The 20,314-nt window shown below is 37.7% G+C and overlaps 1 protein-coding gene across 4 annotated transcripts in view; it reads right to left on the reverse strand.

Moving 5' to 3' along the window:
* Window positions 1-2,213: 2,213 nt before the first annotated feature.
* Window positions 2,214-20,314, reverse strand: part of MYH11 (myosin heavy chain 11) — a 56,202-nt gene continuing 38,101 nt past the window's right edge. For 2 of the 4 annotated variants that reach the window (XM_085237116.1, XM_010719481.4), the window contains 24 exons: window positions 20,204-20,273; window positions 19,904-20,064; window positions 18,926-19,034; window positions 18,062-18,193; window positions 17,571-17,777; window positions 17,037-17,174; window positions 16,305-16,428; window positions 15,682-15,853; window positions 15,067-15,279; window positions 14,499-14,643; window positions 14,208-14,414; window positions 12,960-13,064; window positions 12,706-12,858; window positions 12,089-12,337; window positions 11,613-11,825; window positions 10,734-10,946; window positions 9,976-10,137; window positions 9,508-9,636; window positions 8,990-9,078; window positions 8,623-8,746; window positions 8,255-8,463; window positions 7,631-7,739; window positions 6,872-7,044; window positions 2,214-2,891 (listed from right to left, as the gene is read on the reverse strand). In XM_085237116.1, the coding sequence (XP_085093242.1) occupies window positions 2,756-2,891; window positions 6,872-7,044; window positions 7,631-7,739; window positions 8,255-8,463; window positions 8,623-8,746; window positions 8,990-9,078; window positions 9,508-9,636; window positions 9,976-10,137; window positions 10,734-10,946; window positions 11,613-11,825; window positions 12,089-12,337; window positions 12,706-12,858; window positions 12,960-13,064; window positions 14,208-14,414; window positions 14,499-14,643; window positions 15,067-15,279; window positions 15,682-15,853; window positions 16,305-16,428; window positions 17,037-17,174; window positions 17,571-17,777; window positions 18,062-18,193; window positions 18,926-19,034; window positions 19,904-20,064; window positions 20,204-20,273 (3,742 nt within the window). In that variant the 3' untranslated portion in view covers window positions 2,214-2,755. Of the gene's footprint in view, window positions 2,892-5,738; window positions 5,771-6,871; window positions 7,045-7,630; window positions 7,740-8,254; window positions 8,464-8,622; window positions 8,747-8,989; window positions 9,079-9,507; window positions 9,637-9,975; window positions 10,138-10,733; window positions 10,947-11,612; window positions 11,826-12,088; window positions 12,338-12,705; window positions 12,859-12,959; window positions 13,065-14,207; window positions 14,415-14,498; window positions 14,644-15,066; window positions 15,280-15,681; window positions 15,854-16,304; window positions 16,429-17,036; window positions 17,175-17,570; window positions 17,778-18,061; window positions 18,194-18,925; window positions 19,035-19,903; window positions 20,065-20,203; window positions 20,274-20,314 lie in introns of all 4 variants that reach the window. The other 2 variants (XM_085237118.1, XM_085237117.1) reach the window with 2 other exon arrangements.

The following is a 20,314-nucleotide window of genomic DNA, read 5'->3' on the forward strand; positions in this document are numbered from 1 at the left end:
TGCATAAGTATTTGTCACAGTTTCTTTGCTGTTTCTTATCAGTGAAGCCTAAAGATACACTGTTTGGTGAAATTATATGCATATTTTTCTACATTTCTTTCTTGTTCTTATGGTTTCCTACTTTAAGGAATTTTATTCCTGTAGCTAATGATGCCTTCTGGATTTTCACAGTGCTTGGCATTACTCTTAAAATCTTGAACTGAGGCTGTAATCCGTTCTAGTTTTTTTGTCCTCTTCTGTCACAGAGTTGGCACTCTTTTCTTACCCATAAGGAGCTAAAGCATGAGCTACTTCGTTAGTTGTGCTGTCACATGAACTCAGTGGACAGTGTAGCCTGATCACTCAAGACGAGTTCTCTGTGTGATCTTGTCAGAATTTGCCTGCTTAGTGAGCAGTTGACTTCTGTTCAGGTTGGGAGTCAGCACTGATATAAGGTAGAGACTTAAAGTCAAGGCTTTGTTGGAGCTATGGGTTTGAAGCTAAAGTGGCTACTGATATTATACTCTACAGATGTGTTTTTAATGTGGCTACAGATGTAATCAGACTATAGGTGGGAATGCTATTGAGAGCTGTCAAAACAATATAGTGCAGATCAGTTGCCTCTGTAATGATGCATCTGTTGACAGAGGAATATAGCTTGGTGTTATGGGCTAACCTTTGTAGTCAGCTAATATCAAATATCTGCATTCTTGCTTTGTGTGTGCAGAGGGATGGGGAAAGAATTGGAAAGGTAAAAGTTCAAGGAAAAAAGAACAGCTCTCATTGGTTGAGACCAGACAGTTTAATAGGTAAAGCAAAAGCTGTGTCTGCAAGGAAGGCAAAATAAGGAATTTATTCATTGCCTTCTTTGCCTTCAAGCTGCTGTGGAGAAAACTCTGCCCAGCCAAAACCAGCACTTAGGACACTGTTGCAGAAGGGTTCCTTCTGCAGTGTCACAAAGAAAAAAAATATCTCTTGAGCTTTATTTTGCTTTGCAGAACAGGGTCTAAAACCTAAATTCCTCAAGTGGTAGGTAGTGCTTTAACCACTGGACTGTTAGGCTTTTGAATTATCTAGATGAAGTCCTTTTAGAAGGGCACGATGTTCAGTTTACAAGTTCTAATCCAAGTATTGGTGCTTAAGGCCATTTTATTGAAGTCTGACTTCCTCAATCTCCTTCTTTGCACATGTGCAGGCTTACCAGCTTAATAATAGTTCTTGAACATGTTGACAGAGCTATGCTTCTTGACTGACTATACAGTGAAAAGCTTTTGTCCCCTTACCAGCTTGTCATTGTAATCACTCTGAATGGATTCTTATTTAAGCTCTTCCTTTTCTATTTGCTCAAAAAAGAGTATTATTTGGGGTCTGATTCTGCTGGCTAAATGGTTTCTGCTCTTAAGCTGTCATGTTCGTAATCTTTCTGCCTTGTGGAATAATTATTAGTTGTAGAAGGTGATCATCAGTGGTCAGGATGGATGCTTTTGCATGATTTGCTCTTCCTGTAGTCACACGGCTTTAAGGTTAATCTGCAGTACAGTGTAAGGCATCAAGGAAGCTCTCTGTACTCAGTTTAATCTTCCTGACTTTACAGTGTGTGGTTCTCTACTGCCCCAGTGTGACCAAAAAGCTGGCTGCTATCTGTGAGTATTAGGGCTGCATGGATTGGTGGCAGTTCCTGGTAGTGGCCAGGAGTGGGCTGCAGACCTGCTGAAGTGATCCAAAAACAAAATTAACTGCATGCTGATCCCTTAATATCAAATAGCTTGAGCTTAGATCAGTGTGTCTAGTGTGGCCTGCTGTTTCTATTTGCTTCCAGCCTGCTTTCAGAGGCTTTAGTGGGAACTACCCATATACATGCAGACTAAACATGTGGGTTCAGTTACCTAAACACAGGCATTTAGAGCCCTATCTGCTTCCTGGATGCTGCACTAGAAGACTACAAGTCTCTTGTAGGTGTTGCCCATCCTTGGGTACATCCTAGGGTTTCTCAGCACCATGTCTTCATGAAGTAGCTAACCTTGTCTCATGTGCTTTGTGTCTTTTTTTTTTTTTTCAGCTGAACATGTCTTTCAAAAGCAATCACTTAGAAGATATCAATTTTTCATTCTAGCAGTTACAGTTGATGTTCTCAGAAAGATATCTGAGTTGTAAAGAAGTTGTATTGCATCTTCCATTTCCTTCTGGTATGTTGTATTGCACCCAAGTGACACCTGCACACAAGAATGTTGGAGTGGTTTTTATAGACTTTTATTAGTGTGTAAGCACATCCATGGTGCATATAAAACTGTAACAGTTGATTTAATTTGAACAAATGATATTTTATTTTTCAGTATGTGATTAAAAAGGCATTTCCACCTTGTGAATGGTGCATCAGGGGTGTAGTAACCAGGAAAAAAAAAAATACTATATTGAATACTTAAGACAAAATGAAAGTTTAAGAAAAGATTAAATGACCAATGCCTTTTTTCCTGCAACAGTCCTACAAATCCTTTGTAAACTTCAGTTCACTGAGATTTAAATTGTCTGAACTACTGGAACTCACTTTCTTGGAAGATTCTTTGTGAATTGCTCTGAGTTTATAACAAAACTTCTCAAAAACATTTCATGATAAAAGTTCTGGAGTACTTTTAACATGAATCTATACATTGGAGACAAGGCAGTTGTGCTTTCATCATCATCAGAGGAGTGGGTGTGTGTGACCTTGACACTAAGAGTAGACTTAAACAGTGCTAAATATCATCCTCCCCTTGCTGCAGTGCAATTTTAAGCGTGTTTATTCACTGGCTTTTCCATTGAGATCTCCATCTCTTCCATCAATTTCTTGTTCACCTCCATCTGTTGCATTCTCAATTACTCTTCTGCCTCCAGATCTACGTGGTGGGGCAAAAGATACTGGTTCATTTCCTCTCCTGCAATAACAAAATAAAATCAGATGTTAGGTCATTTACAGCCCTCACAAATAATCATAGAGTTTTGTAACAGTACTTGTGGGTCTGAGGTTTTTAAAACAAAAACAGCCAAGACAGACAACATAGTTGTCTTCTCTGTAGCTAACATGTGGATAGATTGATACTCCCACTTGCTTGGAACTGTGATGGGATTCCTGTTCTTGTCCTTGAAGTCTATTCTAAATTGTTTCATCTGCTCCAAATGCCCTATTTTTCCTTTCTATTTATTTTTCCCCTATGGGATTACAACTGAGTGCCCTTAGAAGGGATTGGGAAAAGGGAATTTCTTATTCCCACATCATCAGTGGAGCACTGATCCTGCCTTTCTCAAGGATCAAAACACAGAAAGCTTATGCTGAATTTTTGACCTACAGTCTGAATAAGCTCACCAGTTACAGAAGACTAGTGAGGCCAGAGACTGGAGCAGTGCTGTGGATGTCAGTGGGTGTTTTCTGATCCCACAGTCAGGCTGTGTTGCTCAGAGTACCACAGGTGCTGTGATGTGGTGTTCTAGGCTGTGAGTAGCTCCAGCCTTTTCCACAATGCGGGGAGGAAGCCATCACTGTGTTTTGGAACAGTATAATTCATGTGCTGACGCTCAGTAGAGACAATGTCTGAGAGAAAAGCTTGCAGAAACTGTTTTTTTCCCATGTTACCCCCTTTTTTTTCCCTTTTCCCTCCCACCCCCATAGATTTCATAGTTACAGCCCAAGCCAAAGACATTTTGGTCCTCAAGGTTAATATCTTTGGGAGGTGTGAGCAAGTGAGACAGAAGATGAGTATGTCTCATCTTGGCCTTCACTGCTTGTGTGCTACAAAACATTGGAGTTTTGTAACATGGCCTCTCACTTGCTCTTAATTAAGCAAACCTTTGTAAAGGCTTGAGACCACAGACATGAGCAACAAAATAAATTCATGATCACTGAATGTTATGCCAAAATGACTAATTTGGTATTAAAATATATCCAACTCTGCACTTTTGGGTACAGCAATCATGTGTAAATATTTAAAGGCTTGTCTTGTCCTTGCAAAAGACTAAGCCAGAGTTGTCCTTTCTGCAGCAGCTATTCAAGTTCAAAGATCAGTCTTCCATATTAGGAAGTAGATAAGAATGTTGGCCGGCCTAATTTATTTTAGAGTACAAACCAAACCTGTATTTCCAAGGTAGAACACATTGTGTACATATATAATTTTTGTTTTGTTTTTCCAACCCATTATGGTAACTTAATTTTGATGTGAGCAAGCAACTAGCTAGATAATAACACTTAAGATCTACTCTTAGCCTTAGTTCTTCTGAGGCATGTATTAGAAGACTTTAAGATAAGGGTATCTTCTACTTTCTACTCTGTTGTGTTTAACAGAGTAAACCAGCAGCATCTACTACTTCATGATGGCAGATATTTGTTACTAAGCTCTAGTTAGGTCAATAAATTTGTTTGATCTTGTCAATGAAGATCTCAGTCTTCACCAGGAAGAGCTCTTTGGCTCCCTTCCCTCCTTGGGCTCTTGCTGTCTAGACTTATATACAAGGCATTTATCAAATGGCTTTTTACTCTCTTGTAGTTCGTTGGAGTACTATAAAAGAACATATTACTGTTGGAGAGTAACAGAGTGTAACCAAGTCTTGCAGTACAGTTTTGGCTACAAAAAAGTGTACTTCCTTCAAATTGGTATTAGTCCTGTTTATAAATAATCTTTAAATCTGTTAATCTAAAACAGGTTTATGGCTTTGATAATATTCTTGTGATCATCTGCATCAGTACTTTTAGAGTAATGCATACAGCTGAGGCAAGCCCTAAGCATTAGTGTTTTGCTTAGCATCTATTTAGTCTACCTTTGAACAAGTGCTACTGGAGTGATGCTTGAATCACGCTCTGGGAAAATTAGGCTGACTGAAAGGCACATGCAAGGACAAGACAGCTTCTTTAAATATTTGTGTATTCACAGCGAAATTCAGCATATATAAAATAGAAGATATACAAATATTACAAGGCAGTAGCTCTTTAATTTTTGCAACAGCGGGTGTTATTCCTAGTTCTAGAGAATGTGATGACATGTAATATAATGCTGTGCTGTATTACAGTGTTCACGTTAATTTCTGTGTCTGTGCTTTACGTTTCAGTAGCAGTAGACAAGCAACACACTGTAGACAAGCAAGGTAATGTCTGCAAAATAGTTTTAAAAGCCTTAGTAATAGCTTTTGTAAGCAACCACAGGCACAGTGCTATGTAACAAAAGGCACAATTTCCTTTTATTCATGATTGGATGGCATAAATGTGTAATAAACCACATGCAAACAAAGTATTCTAAAATTTTGTGAATTAGGTAGGGTCTTACCTTAGACTCAACATTACAATATGCTTAAGAAATAATGTGAAACACTTAACATGCTGTGACACTTCATGTTCATTAGTGCTTTAAATCAATTTTACTAATTAATGGTGTATTTGATTTGCAAATTTTTCATCTTTGGCTGTAAATAGGTGCAAAAAAAAAAGACAATTGACATGCAGAAAATGTCAGAGTACTTTATTGGGTACTCTGTTGGTAGAGCTTATAAGAAGTGAGAATGCAACACTGGTAAGTCTACGTCAGTACGTAGCCTACTTGTAAGAAAGTTGTATTGCTGATGAACAGTTGATGGTAGCTAGATTATTGTAATATTTGTTTCTTTAAAAAAAAAAAAAAAGTTAATGCCAAGATATCCAAGCCTTCACAGTTTGCAGAAACCTCACATAATTTTTACTTGGGCCAAAGAAAATGGAATTTGTACAACACAAGCTAGCTGCAAAGTTGAAGGCATGGTACCTGCTTAGTCATGCGAAGGTTCCTGTGTCCCTCTGAAACAGAGATAAAGAATCCCGGGCAGTTATACTAAGCACATAGTCATGATCAGAGGTAGGTATATTACTTTTAAATAATTAAACAAAGTACATTACCGCCAATTACAGTACATTCAGGTAAAACAAAAATAATCTGCTATTCAATGTAAATATCCTTTTCTATGTAAAAAAGGCTGAATGCAGCAGCTATTTTGTAACACAGCCAGTAGTGTGTACCAACCAAGGTGGTACTAATAGAGAAGGCTACCACATGCTTCTTTGCTTTGAAGTAAGTATCTACATCTGAAGTTGAATACATGTCAATGGAAAAACTCAACTACAGCAGCAAGAACACAACTAGGCAGGTCCTTTAGTTTCATTTGAATTACTTTTTGTTTTTAGGTAGGAAGCAGAGTTCTACAGTTTGATGATGCAGATACAGAAATTTCCTATGAATCAAGTCAGCCTCTGTTTCAGTGTCTTAGTGTTTTCAGACCCAACAAGTGCAGGAAAACTCAGGTATGTATCTGACTGTTCACAGCTTTATCTTTTTCCCAGTCAGTTTTAGTAAGGAAAATGCAAAATAATATTTTGGTCTTTCTTTGATCTGATGACCCTATATAAGGAAATGTGAGGTCCAGAAACCTTTGAATGAGAGTTGCATAACCTGCTTTGCCTTTTGCTGTCCATGAAGATGTGCAAGACTTATCACAGTCATTACATATGAGTTGTGCATGTGTGTAAGTTTGAAAAGCATGACCATTTCTACTCATTTGTAACTGTAGAAATATATATGGCCACAGGAGTATTTCCAAAAGCAACCAAGCCTAATTCTGTTCCTATTTAAGTCAACAGGAGTTTCAGATAAAAAATAGTAAGGCCTATGCCATCTTGTCACAGTTGTTGATCTCTCAGCTAAAATCCTGAGACTACTGCAGTCCATGGTATGCACTTCACCTTCTGACTTCAGCTTCTTGTTGCATTTGCCAAGCAAACACTGCAAAGTTACTCCTTGCATTCATTATCTGTGCCTGTTTGTTACTTGAATAGATTATTTTATTTTTTACTCCTTTATTTAATACTAAACTTTCAATTTTTCCTCAAACAAAGGCACTCTACCTTAGCTTGCTCTTCAGTGCTGCAACCTCCCGGCCCAGGGCATCGTTGCTCTCAGTAGCTTCATCCAGCTCTCTCTGCAGCTTCCTGCGGTTTGCGTTGATACGCTGAGACTCTTCCTCAGCCTCCTCCAGCTGCCTTTTCAGCTGCTTGAGTCGTAGGTTGCCCTTCTCAGCCTACAAGACAAAATTAAAGTAATTCTTCAAGTTGAAATACATCTGATAGCTTTAGATTCTCACTTAAATTTCGTATTTCTATTGATATTTTTATTGAGAGTTTTCTATCAAAGGCAAAACTTAAAATCTAAAAACATAAATATAACTACTTTATGGGAGTTCAGTTTGCTGATGCAAACTTAATTGTTTATTTTGCTACACAGTCCTGACTCTGCATTTTGGTTTGGAGGTTTGTATGTGTTATATAAAGTTAAATCTCTCAGTTGGGTACAAAATGTGATCATGGTCTCCATTTGTGTACCAAAAGGGATGTTGTGCAGAGTCTTATATATCACCATGTATAGTCAGACTGTTGCAGTTGGTTTATTGACAAGAGCTAGTGCTTTGACACTTCTCTCAGCATGGAAGAAAAATCAAATTGTCACATCTTTTAGCAAAAGGCTTTATAGCTGTCCTAGCACAGACCCTTCTTTGAGGTATAACACGGAATCTTGCTTTCTTAGGAAAAGTAGAAATCTGAAAATTTTCAGTAAAAGTTGAAAATCTCTGTGTCCTTGGCTAAGACCTTTATGATGCAGACTCATACCTGATCTTTGTATTGCTCTGCTTGTTTTTTCTCGTCCTCCACCTGCAGCAATGCATCCTTCAGCTTCTTGTCCTTCTGGCGTAATGTCTTGGCTGCAGCCTGCTTCTCTCTGCAAATGACAGTGCAACATTTGGTGAAGTGGCTTGATGTGGCACCAAGGAACCATATGGTAAAGGCCTATCTGAATGTAATAGATGAATTCTAAGCAAAATGTAAATGTCTTTGATTAAAAACAAACAAATAAAAAAACAATGTGTTTTTGCTGCATGATAAGTTCCTGAGGGAATAAGGAGATCTAAAACACAAATTGACTTCCTCAGGAAATAGTCCTACAAATGGCACAGTGTATGATAGAGAATCTGCTAAGGGTCACATGGTAAAGTAAGGAGGCAGATTCTTACCGTACCGGTAGAACTTTTCAGCAATAAAATGGTTTTTACTCAGAATCTGTAACAACTCCAATTTTAGTGGCCATATCTGTAAGGAATGTTATGCAGGGAGAGAATTTACCAAACATTAATGGTACCTAGAACCTGATTACACAAATCATATACGCATTTGTTTACTTTGTTTCATTAACTGGAACAATAAATGGATGTCTGTGCCCTCTGCAAGCCTAAGTACCTGGCCTCCTGTTCCAATTGCTCTTCAAGAGAAGCAATTTTGGCCTCCAGAGCAGCAATTGTGCTTTTGAATTTAGACTTCACAGCTCCCTCCATCTCTTGCAGTTTACTCCTCAGCTCTTTGTTCTGCCTCTCCAGTTGCTGCCTGGCATTTTCATTCTTCTGTGCGGTTGCTCGTTCTGTTGCCAGCTCATTGTTCAGTTGCTCTGCCTGCAAGGGCAAGAATGGATGCTGTCAAAAGCGTTGTGTACTTTCAGGGAAATGACAGGTAGTGATTCATGGTGGCAGTTCTCCAAATATATTTTCAAAGCCACAAATAACTTTCACTGGAATGCTAACAAAGTGACACATTGCTGTAATGAACTCTACCTGCTGCACTGCTTTCCTCATGCGATCACTCATTGCCTCTATGTTGCTGTGCTCCTCATCTAGCTCTTCCTCCAGCTGGGCAATTCTTGCCTCTAGGCGCCGTTTATCATCCTGTAGGCTTGTTCTGTAAGTTTAAATTTAAGAAGTGTACAGTTATGGCTCCGACCAATTGAACACATATAAAGCTATTAGGAACTACCTATAATTCACAAGGAAAAGAAAATCAGATAATGAAACCATTCAGATGCATACATGTTGTACTGTTAAGACTGGATATCTGTTAGGACAGGAATATACCTTCTCTTGGCAACCATGCAATTTTCAGCAGCATGCTTATAGCTCTGTGAATAATCCAATTTATTCTTACCTTCCAGAAGTAGCACTTGCAAGTTCCTCTGCCATCTCTTCTTTCTCCAGATCTGCTTGTTTGCGAGCTCTCTCTGCTGCAGCCAGATCCTAGGAGTGAAGAAAAATGCAGCATAGCAAAGAAATGAGCAAGTGTTCTGACAAAATTACACAACTATTAACTCTCTAAAACTGGTGTAAGCTTGGTTGTCTGGTTAATGGAATAAACTCTTAAATCATAAATGTCAGGGAAGAATTTCTTGCTTTTGAGAACAATTTGTATTGGATCATAGAGTTAATTTCCCTTTAAACCTGAACTGTGCTTTCTTCCAAAGTGTTTTTTTTTTTTTCTTTTCAGCTTGACCTGGCTATGCTCAGATGTATATCCAATAACTCCATTGGAGAGCATGAAACATATTACAAATTTTGTTTTTAATTTTCCATCTTTAGCTATTATATCATGTCAATGTAGTTCAGTAGTCTAGCTACTAAGATTATGTATATTCTGTGTAACACTGCTTTAAAAGTTTTCCATTTTACCTCTTGAAGCTGGATGAGTTCAGCTTCAAGGTTCTTGGCTTTCTTCTCATTTTCTCTGGCTGTAGCGAATATTTCTTCTCTGGCAGCCCGTGCATCATCCAGATCTCGTTGGTAGTCTTTCATCTGAGCCTTGTTGAAAAGAATAATGAAAGTTTATTTTTGTCTAGTTTTACAACAATTTCAGTGCAAAAAAATATGCACGTAATAGAACACAAGCATAATAGAATCACAAAGCCTTTGTGTATTTTCTGTAGAGATCAGCTAGCATATGTTGGGAGACTTAAATATTATTCTAAAGAGAGTGATGCTTCCACTTGTGCACTGTAGTTTTTGTAATGCCTATTGACCTTATTTCCCTTGCATGTTTGTGGGTGTGCCATCTTAATCTTTATGAATATTCTAATTCTTTGTTTATCTGTCAGCATATGACAGAAGAGTAGAAAAAATGGATTTGTGGGTTTTACATACCTGTAGTTTGCGAAGTTGTTTGATGGCTTCTTCCCGAGCTTTGTTAACAGAATCAACTTGGCTTTCTAGATCTTTGACATCAACCTCCAACTTCTTTTTGGCTGCAGCTGCCAGGGCACGTTGCTTCCGCTCATCTTCCAGTTCCGTTTCATGTTCATGGAGCTGATCATTAGAGAAAACACACATAGAAACTCTTCAATACTCTTAAACACCCTGTGTAAGTCTGGATAATCTACATAATCTGTGTCTATTAATCGTGGTATTACTAGCAGTTAAAACGCATTTCCATTTTGTTCAAAAATTGAAGATTCTCCAAAGGAGTCAGCATTGTGGGCGTGTATTTATGGAAATAAGATGACTATGGGATTTCTCCTTGCTGTAACAATGCTACTGTACAAATAGCTTCTGTCCTGTCTGTTTCCCTTTCCAATGCTTTGGTATCTATTTCATGTACTTTGGGAAGACAGACATATCAGAAGCTGTCTTATTTCACTTGCTCTGAGAACACAGGAAAAGTAGTATTTACTGTGCTAGGGAAAATAATTCACGTGTTTTCTACTGCATTGACTGTAGTGTTGACTTGCTACATCTGTTAGCAATTGTGCACTTGCTACTGAAATGCAAAATATAACACTGTTATGCTATGTTTATATATATAATGCTTTCTTATTATAGTGAAGTGCTTTAGTAATGGCATGAGCCCGGGAACATTCAGATTTTTTGGTTTTGTTACTGTGTTTGTAGTAGTAAAATGATACCTGTTTAAGGAGTTGTCTCCTCTTCTCCTCATTCTGTTCATCTCTGGCTTGTAAATCTCTCTCAAACTGGCTTTTCATGGCTTGCATATTAACTTCCAACCTGAGTTTGGCATCTTCTGCAGCCTGTAACTCATCCTCTAACTCTTCTAATTGTGTCTTCATCTCTTCTACTTGCTGTTCGAGTGTCCGTTTAGACTTCTCCAATTCATGGACCTTTTAAGCAATGAGAAATTTATAGATTTGTTATACAAAAATAAATCCAGTTAAACCCAGCTTATTTTCTATATAGGCCACATCTGAAAATATCAACTGCGGACAGCGAATGAGCTAATTGCATTTTTTGTATATTTAGTCTCCCTTGAAACAACCTGGGATTCCTTACACTTTATTACGTACTGATTTTAATCAGTCAAGTATCATCAGTGAATTTAGTTAGTATTAGAAGTGATATTATCACTGTAATAAAAGAAGTGATTGGTAATGTAATAGTGGAAATTTGCTGCAGCTATACAAGTACATGTTAAGCTGGTGGTAAAGTCAAATATAATCACTAAAATGAGATTTATGCAGTTTACAACTTGAAAGTTCTTTATTAAATTACTAAATGAATTAGAAAGTCTTTAATATTTGTCTTAGAAATCTTAGAAATCAATCTTCAGGCTTGAAGCCACGTTAAGAATAAAAGTAACTTACAGTTACTTTGCCGAGTCTCTTGAAAGTTTGGATGCAAATGGAGCAAACTTGGAGTTCTGCACAAAATACCTGATCTTGCTGAATGAATTTGTGTGCTACAGAAAACTTCCCCAACTGAAAACAATTATCTGTTTGTTAGCTGCAGTTCTAAATTACTGTGGAAATCATTCTGAGTCCAAAACTTACATTCTTGCCAACATCATCTTTGGAGCTAACAAGATCTTCCATTTCAGCTTTCAGCATTTTGTTTGTTCTCTCCAGTTCTTCTTTGGCTTCCAATGCCTCTTCAAGTGCACGAGCCAAGGACAGAGCCTTTGTTTCTTTTTCTCTAGCTTCAGCTTCTGCTCTATCCCTTTCATCTGCATATTTTGAAGAGATGTTTTTCTCTTCAGCCAGCATCTACAAAATGATAGTATTAACATAAGAATATTAGTATAAAGTTTTTTTCTGTTACAACTTTCTTGTCAGCTGATAATGACAAAGAGAAATCTGCATTTTGATTAATGCATATAAATACAAATTAACTGCTATATATGTTTAATTCAAGTTTAACTTATTTTTTTGACCTTGCTTTCTCTTTCACTATCATCTTTTAGTTGATTTCCTGTGAGTCACAGAGAAGTCAGGAGATAGTTCAGCAAAGGAGAATCTTAATTCCCTACCTGATCAAACTTCTTCTGCTTCTTCTCCAGGTTGGAGACCAGCTGACGCTGGTTATCTAAGTCCACCACTAGGTCATCCAGCTCCTGTTGGAGTCTGTTCTTGGTTTTTTCCAGTTTGTCATAAGAAGCAGCTTTTTCCTCAAACTGTTGTGTGAGACTTTCAATTTCCCTCTGGAATTTCTTTTTACCTTCTTCCATAGTTTCTATTGTAGCAGTAAATTCTTGTAGCTTCTTCTTAGAGTCGGAGAGCTGAAATTTGAATTCAGAGAAGAAATCTTTATATCAGTGACAATAAAGCTTGGCATAGAAGGGGACTAGGAGAAAACCAAGACCACAGAACCTCTAATTTGACCCAGGCAGACTACCTGCCTAGTATGCACATACAGGCCAATTGTGAAAAACTGCCTTGGGACCTCTTTAAATATATACTTATGCTAAAGATACTCTTCAGCATAAAGAAGATGATAAAGAAGTCTTCTGTCTCCATTGATGCCATCTGGGCTAACAACACGAGTTCCTGAAGATATATATTTTGTACTAGGATTCCTGTCTGAAGCCTCTGGAATTACTGACAAAACTTGGTGATAGAGTTAATGATTTAGGTATGGCACTGATACCTGTATTGTCAGTGTAGAAATATGTCTCTCCAGATTTTGTTTTGCTTCTACTTCTTCATCCAACTGCTCCTGCAAGCTGTTCTTATCATCCTCTAACTGACGGAGCTTTGTAGTCACATTCAACTTCTGCCGTGTTTCTTCTTGAAGCAGCTCCTACAGTAATCACATCAACCAGCAAGACAGTCATTAGCTGAGGTGGTCTTACAGCATATTTCTTAAAATTGTAGATGAGCTGTTACTAGCTACCAGTTTACCTGTGTGTCTTGTAGCTGAGATCCTAAGGTTGCCACGTCTTTAGTTAGTTTGATATTCTTGCTTTCTGCTTCATTCAGCAAACTGGTAACATTTTCAACCTCAATCTGTGAGAGATCAAAGTGAAAACACTCAGTTATTTTGCGCAACTTTAACAACTTCCTCTGCTTAGTTTGCTCTAGATTGAAGTTTCAATGTTTGAACGGGTTCTGAATATGCTCCTATGCTTTTTAAGTCATCTTGAGCACTAGAAGTGTTTCTAGCTTATCTAGAGTTCATAGGAGAATCATAAACTTTGTAGCAATTCTTCTGGACGATATGTGGGGTTCTATGGAATTAAAACCTACACAGAAAATCTACAGTATCTGCATGTTGTCTTTGTGCCATATGTATTAAGACACTGTTTTTGACTGGAGTTTACCTTAGCGTTTAATACTATATATCATAGGCTATTTCTATTCATAAGACAATACTAATATATTGTATATACCACAGTAACAGCCAGCATTTCTAGGAATTCAGTTGTGAAAAGTACTATTGTTCAGGTGAATAACAGAAATGCTGAAAACTCATCTCCTGTTTTTCCTTCAACTTCCAGTGAATTGCAAAAGGGCACAAAGATTTCCCTGTATTTTTCTTTCTCTTCTCAAGTTTGAGAGAAGCTGATATATTTTGGTTATATTTTTTTATTTATCCATTAACTTAAAATTAGTGAGAGAAGCTTACTGCTGCTTTAAACAAACTTGTAACTGTGGTAATCAGTACTGCTGGGCATTGCAAATCTACCAAAGAGCTACTTAAAAATATTTTTAGTTGTTCCTTGTTTGGGAATTAAGTCACAAATAAGTAAGCATTCCACTTCTGTTTTCATTTTTCTGGACGCATCTTATGAGTTTAATACAGTTTAATCAATTTCCAGAATCCTTATTTCTATTGACATTCACCACCACACAGCAGTAAACAAACTGGATCTTTGTAAAATATGCAGCACTGTCACTGAAACAGTGGTGGCATTACACAACACAGGGAATCCTAAGACTAAGAACTCTCACTTCCATGAGTTGTAATTGTTTAATGGTGTGATAACTGAAATAGGAGCCTTACAATTGAACCCCACCCAAAAGAAAAAAAGTGTCCCAACTGAAGTCAATAAGGCAAGGATTCCTCCAGATGTATTTCCAGATGAAATTAGTCTAACTGGTCTACACAAGTCCAAGATGTCATAGTAAAAGCTCGAACCCCCCTTTTACCTGTAGTTTGTGAACTTTTTCATTGAGTTCTGTCCGAACACGCTCTCCATCAGTGTATTTAGACTGTAAATCTTGCAGCTGTACTTCCAGCTTCTTCTTTTTGTGCTCTACATCTTGTTTGGCTTGACTCAGGCTCCTGACTTCATTAGCTAGATCAGCATTATCTTTCTCAAGTGTCTGTTTGGTCTTATCCAAGTTTGCTTTAGCCTACAAACACGAAGAAAGAGTTTTCTGTAAAAGGAATTTATATTATTGAGTGGGTGGTTATCAGTAGGATGGATTGCTATTTACCCGTTTAAATTGCTCCAGCTGCTCTGTTAGTTCTTCCACAGCTTGAGTGTGCTTTTGTCTCATCTCCTGGACTTGGGCTTCATGGGTTCGAGTTTCCTCCTCTAGAGCCCTCTTCAGCACAGTGACCTCTTGTTCACGCTTTGCTCTGCAAGAAGACGTGCATAAATGGAGAGGAGCACATAGGAGCGTTCCAGTCACTGGTAAAATGGCACTCCAACATAGTTGTAAAGTCAGTCTAGTTACAATTCATGTTGAGAGATAATGCAAAAATGAACTTAAAGAAATTCTGTGAGGTAGTTTTCACAGGACATATGACAGACAAGATCAGAAGAAGTTGTACTGAGATCAGTTAACAGAAATGGATTCCCTGAAGCGTGAAACATCAGCGGGAAAGAGTTTAGACTCTTAAGTACAAGACTGAATTATTAAGGCGCCTAAGACAGAAAATTAGATACCTAGCTCCAGGAAAAAAAAATAATCTAGGTAACCTGAATTAGATTGTCTATATGTTGGAGACTATCACTATGAGAGTCTAGAATTGTTCCATCTGTGGGCAAAGTCTTCATACCTGAGCTCTTGCTGGGTTGCTGTGGTATCCAAAGTATCTTCAAGCTCTGTCTTAAGAGCCTCCAGCTCTTCACCTAGGTCTCTCTTTTGTTTTTCTGCTTTGTTTCTTGCAGCTTTCTCAGATTCCAAGTCTTCCTGGAGATCAGAGATGTGAGATTCCAATTCTCGGATCTTCTTGAGAGCATTGTTCTTCTGACTAGTTTCATCTTCAAGCCTGAAAAGAAAGTATTTCATTTTCTATATTAAAAAGTATCATTTCATTTTCAGGACATCAGTATGCAGAGATTAAAGGTTTATGTTCAAGGTGTGATTTTAATCTTAATAAACTGGAAATACTTAGTTGTATATGATCGCTTCAGTAGGAATTGTGGTTTATGCTTTTTGCCTATCAACTGTGTTGCTACTTTTTATTCTTTACATGGCAGTATTACCAATGCCTTTGGGAAGAAGTGTTTTCATTGCTGTCTGGGCATAAGGTTAAGTTGTTTATGAAAAAACAATAGTGTAAATATCTTGAGCAGAAAGTCAGGCAGGATGTACTCGGTGTCTGGAAAGGAAAGAGATATATGTTTCAGCCTGGGATTTTTAACTTGAATGTAGATTCAGGAGCAAATACCTGGCTAGAGCAGCCTGCAGCTCTTCCTCCTTTTTGGCTAGTTGTGCCTTCAGCTCAGCAATTTGTGCCTGGAGCTCTGCAATTTGCTCATGCAGATCACTTGACTCTCCTTCTAACTTCCTCTTTGTTTTCTCCAGTTCTTGTCTGGTCTTCTCTTCCTTTTTCAGTCGCACTGAAAAAGCAAAGATTTGGGTCATGAGAGTGGGCTAGTGCAAGGAGCTTTCATCTGATCTTGAACTTGGATGCAAAAATGTTCTGGTCTTCAGGGAGGCTATATATTTAAGTGCAAGTTACTGTCTTTCTAAAGAAACATGCAATACCTTGCTATCATCACTTATTTCCAGCCACTATATATATATATATATATATTTCTCTTTCTCCAGAAACACTTTTTTTTCCCCCAAATTCCACTCCTCTACTCTTTATACGTGTAAAGAAAAGCTATCTACAGTTTATGCATCTTGGGGTTTCAGTGATTGTCATTCACAAAATGGTTTCAGCATATGAAAGTGGATAACACATAGTTTTTAGAGGTTTGTTCTAGATTCTCTTTAGGGTTTTGTTTTTATTTTTTATATGTACCAAAGCAAATATCTTACATAAAGCATCTTTGTTCATATTACCTTCCAGTTCTGAAATCATAGATTCATGTTTGTTCTTCAGCTTTGTAAGATTTTTGGCTTTTTCTTCCTCTTCTGCAAGATTTGTTGTTAGGTCACTTACTCTTTCTTCAAGCAGTTTTCTTTCCTGAAGAAGAGTAAAATAGTTTTGTTAACAGAAGTGTCTGTCATCAGTCATCATGAAGCATCTCTATACCAAATAAAAAATGTCCAGTATACTGTTTTTGGATGCTCTGAGATTGTAGCAGTATGTTTCAATTTGTTGAGTACAGAGGGGCTGGAAAGCAGTACTGAAATTTTCCATGTTCTCTAATCAGCTGTTGTTAGAATCTTACACTCACTTTGTCTGGTAAGTGAAGAGCATAGTTCAGAGGAGTATCCCCTTCAAGAAGTACTTGAATACATGTTTACTTCCAATTTTAATCATCAGGTCTTAACTTTTCAACCAAACATTTCATTCCAATGACTGTGCTTGACTACTGCAAGGATTTTCTTTAAGATACTGTCACCACAGAGGATCTCAATACTAGTATTTTTCACAATTCTGAATTATTCAAGAAAGCATGGGAAAATTATTAGAAACTTACTCATTACAGGCTGGCCTGCTGGTCTGGTGAATGTTTACACATGAAACTCAATAATCAGAAGCATACCTTTTCCTTTTCTAACTAAAGAGATTTTTCTCTCATCCTGGACTATTTTCGCAAAGTAAGAAAATGGGCCCACAATGCTTACCTTTGTTAGCTTGTTATTCTGATCTTCCATTATAAGAATATCATCTTCCATTTTCTTTATCTTGCCATCTGCTGTAACTTTTTCAAGTTGTAGTTTCTGTCTCGCAGCTTCTTCTTCTTCCAGCTGTTCCTCCAGGTCCTTTAAAGGGAAAAAGAAATCATGAATTCTCGAAATAAAATACAATTTAAATTACAGGAAATGCATGATGTTTGTCAGTCTATGTGGGAGTATGCTATAGAGTTGGTTGCTTTTACTAAGAAGTAGACTATCTGTGATACTTCTTGACTTAGAAAGATTTACTGAAACAGGTTTTTTTTTTACAGAAAATAATTTAAAATTGGGGTAGGGGAAGATGATGTATAAAGAATTCTGGACAAAAGAGCATAAATCTGTTTGCTACTACTTCAGTGGCATTAAACACATTCTACTAAGGGTTGCATAGCAAGGTCTTTCATTGGCAAACCTCAGGTCCTATCTCCTGCTGTTCTCTGAGACACAAGTTACTGTGTCTGTTTGTTGCTTATGCTTCCTTACCAGCATTTGTTGTTGCATCTTTTTCTTTTCTGCCTGCAACTGTTGGCTGCGTTCCTCCTCTTCCTCAATTCTGGCCTCCATCTCATGCAGAATCTCTTCCAGCTCTTGCTTTTTCGCAGCTAAACGGACTCTCATCTCTTCAGCTTCAGCATACAGTTCAGTTTCTGCCTGAAGTTTCTCCTGAAGGAGGTTCTTCTCTTCACAAAGCTGTGGAGATAAAATGTATAGGCAGTTAAAATTTAGACTGCAAGTTGTCCCCACAGTGTGTTTCTACAAGCCATAATATACACATAGGTAGCTGTACCACAAATCTTTCTGCAGATACTAGGCTTCTGCAGAAGTTACTGAGAGTTTGCTCTGAACTTTTGTTCTGGACCATTGCTATGAATACAATTGTAAGTACAAAGAAAACAGACCTCTTTATCCTAATAGCTTCTGGAAATGGTAAGAGATTGGCTAATATTTCGGAGAGGCTTAGATCTGTCAGTCACCTGGGTGTGTTTCTGCTCCAGCTCCTTCAGTTCAGCCTCTGCTTTCTGTTGTCTTTCCTTAGTTCTTTGCAATTCTTCATCCTTGGCCTGCATTTCTTCCTCTTGGCGGGTGACTTGTAGCAGTGGTTTCACCTGAAAACAAAAAGAAAATTAAGAATCATACCAGCAACTTATTTTACTGAATACAGCACTTAATGATGTCAGGATGACGGGTGCTGGTGGTAGCACTACCTGCTGCCGTTCATGTAGCGGGCAAATAACCTCTACCACACTTAGTGTAAACATCTTTAAACCAGCAAGCCCTGGCAGTATTCATAACCATTTCTGCATTAATTCTTAAAGTCTTGTACCTCCAATAGTATCACTTGCTGAAAGACTAGAAGGCTGGTTTTGTGCACAGAGAATGTACAGAGGCTATAACTGCTGCATAGAAAGCCATTCTTGAAGAAGGAAAAAGGAAAACAACCAAGCCTCTCCACTGGGAAAACACTTAAGTTGTTTGAGTGGCTAGTAGGAAGTTAGGGAGCTCCTGAGTCCACATAGATACATTACTGCACGTTTCACAAAATTCTGGTTTTTGTTCTAATTATCAACTTGTGTGAAATTATTTCATTTTGACAACTAAAATAGGCATACTAAATCTTACATAGATCTCTGCTTAATTAGTTTTTCATCCCAAGATAAAACTAACTTTAAAGTTAATAGTGTTATAAGAATATCCAGTGTATCTTTTAATCCAAACTTCTGTGAAGCTCTTGCTGTCATCTGTGATGAACTGAGCAGGGAGGGTGCCTGACATGACTTGTTATCTTGTGCAGTCCATTACTTTTGTAAAGCTGAGATTCACAGACAGCAATTACTCACTTTGGTGAACAGTCTCCACCATTGCCAGTTCCTCAGCTTCAGGTAAGCAGCACAATTTCTTTGGATAACCTTCATTGCAGTCAGCTGTTGCTGTCTCTTGGCAAAGGCCCTGTGATAAGAAACACAAAGCAAATTTGTTTAGTCTGAGAATACAAATTGTAAGACAAACATATTAAGCAAAGAAGCCATGGCATAAGACTCTGCTGATTTGAGAAATCTGGTGATTTGAGAAATCTGCACAAGTTCTTTTGTCACTTAAACAGTACCTCTGCTTTCTCAAGAAAAAGTGATAGCTCTGTTTAGATTTCTAGTATTTTATTTAGTCTTTGGGTTTTTTTGGTTTGTTTGTTTCTGTTTGTGCTCAGTAGATATGCATACTTTCTGGTTTGTGCCAATAGTTGTGGATATGAAGTATATGGGCATTGAGAGCACACATCGGTTATCTTGAAACCTATTATGTTTAAATTTATTTGATCATCAATTTTGAAAGCCTTGGTAGTGTGCAGAAAAAGGTAATTGCTGTTAATAGTTTGGTGATGTGTATTAACTGAGATTGTGCCAAGTGACTCCAGTGCTTCATGCTCTAACTGTGTAAGAAATGATGTTTTGTTTTACAAATGCCAGTGGTACTGCTATTTGTATTGTAATAGTGCAAAAGATTCCATTTGTAGGCTATAATGCACCTTGTCCTACTAGTAGAAATGTGTTTAAATGATGGCCTAGAATACTTCCTGTATGGAGATTCCTCACAATGTAATTGCTTCTCTGTAACTATACTAGTAACCTACTTCTGGGCAAGAAGTGAGTTCTTTTAGGTAAACACTGAAACACAAGTTGAATTCTAAAGCCATACTAGCAAAAATAGCTAATAATAAAATGTCTGAATATCTTCAGTTTGTTATCCAGAGAACTAAAGGCTACTGTAGATAACCCACTGCCAAAGATATATATATATTTTTTATTAGTACATATTCTTACTTTCTGGCCAGGTAGCCTCGGCACTGAGCCTGGAAGGCAATAATGACATCCGTGATCTTCAGGTCTCTCTCTTCTTCCAGGTGTGCCAGAACACCAGTTCTGAAGAAGATTTTACTCTGTCCAATTCTGTACAAGTTGGGATCAAGTTCCAGTGCTTTGATCTGGAGGAAAACAGGGATAATTGTTAATTCCAGTGCTGAAGTTTAGAGTATTAAAAATTATCATTCTTTTCATTCCCAACAGTTTTTATATAAGAGATGTAGATCTGATTATCAATAGGATCAAAGTTGTTTTCCTTACCATCAGTATGCAAGCCTGCTTCCCATCCATGAATCCTTTAGGAATAGCATTTGCAGCAAGAATTTCATATCTGCCAGAAGACACAGATGTTAGAGAGGTGGAAAAATGTCA

This window comes from Meleagris gallopavo, chromosome 16 (assembly GCF_905368555.1).
Source record: "Meleagris gallopavo chromosome 16, MGAL_WU_HG_1.1, whole genome shotgun sequence".
Lineage (NCBI taxonomy): Eukaryota > Metazoa > Chordata > Aves > Galliformes > Phasianidae > Meleagris > Meleagris gallopavo.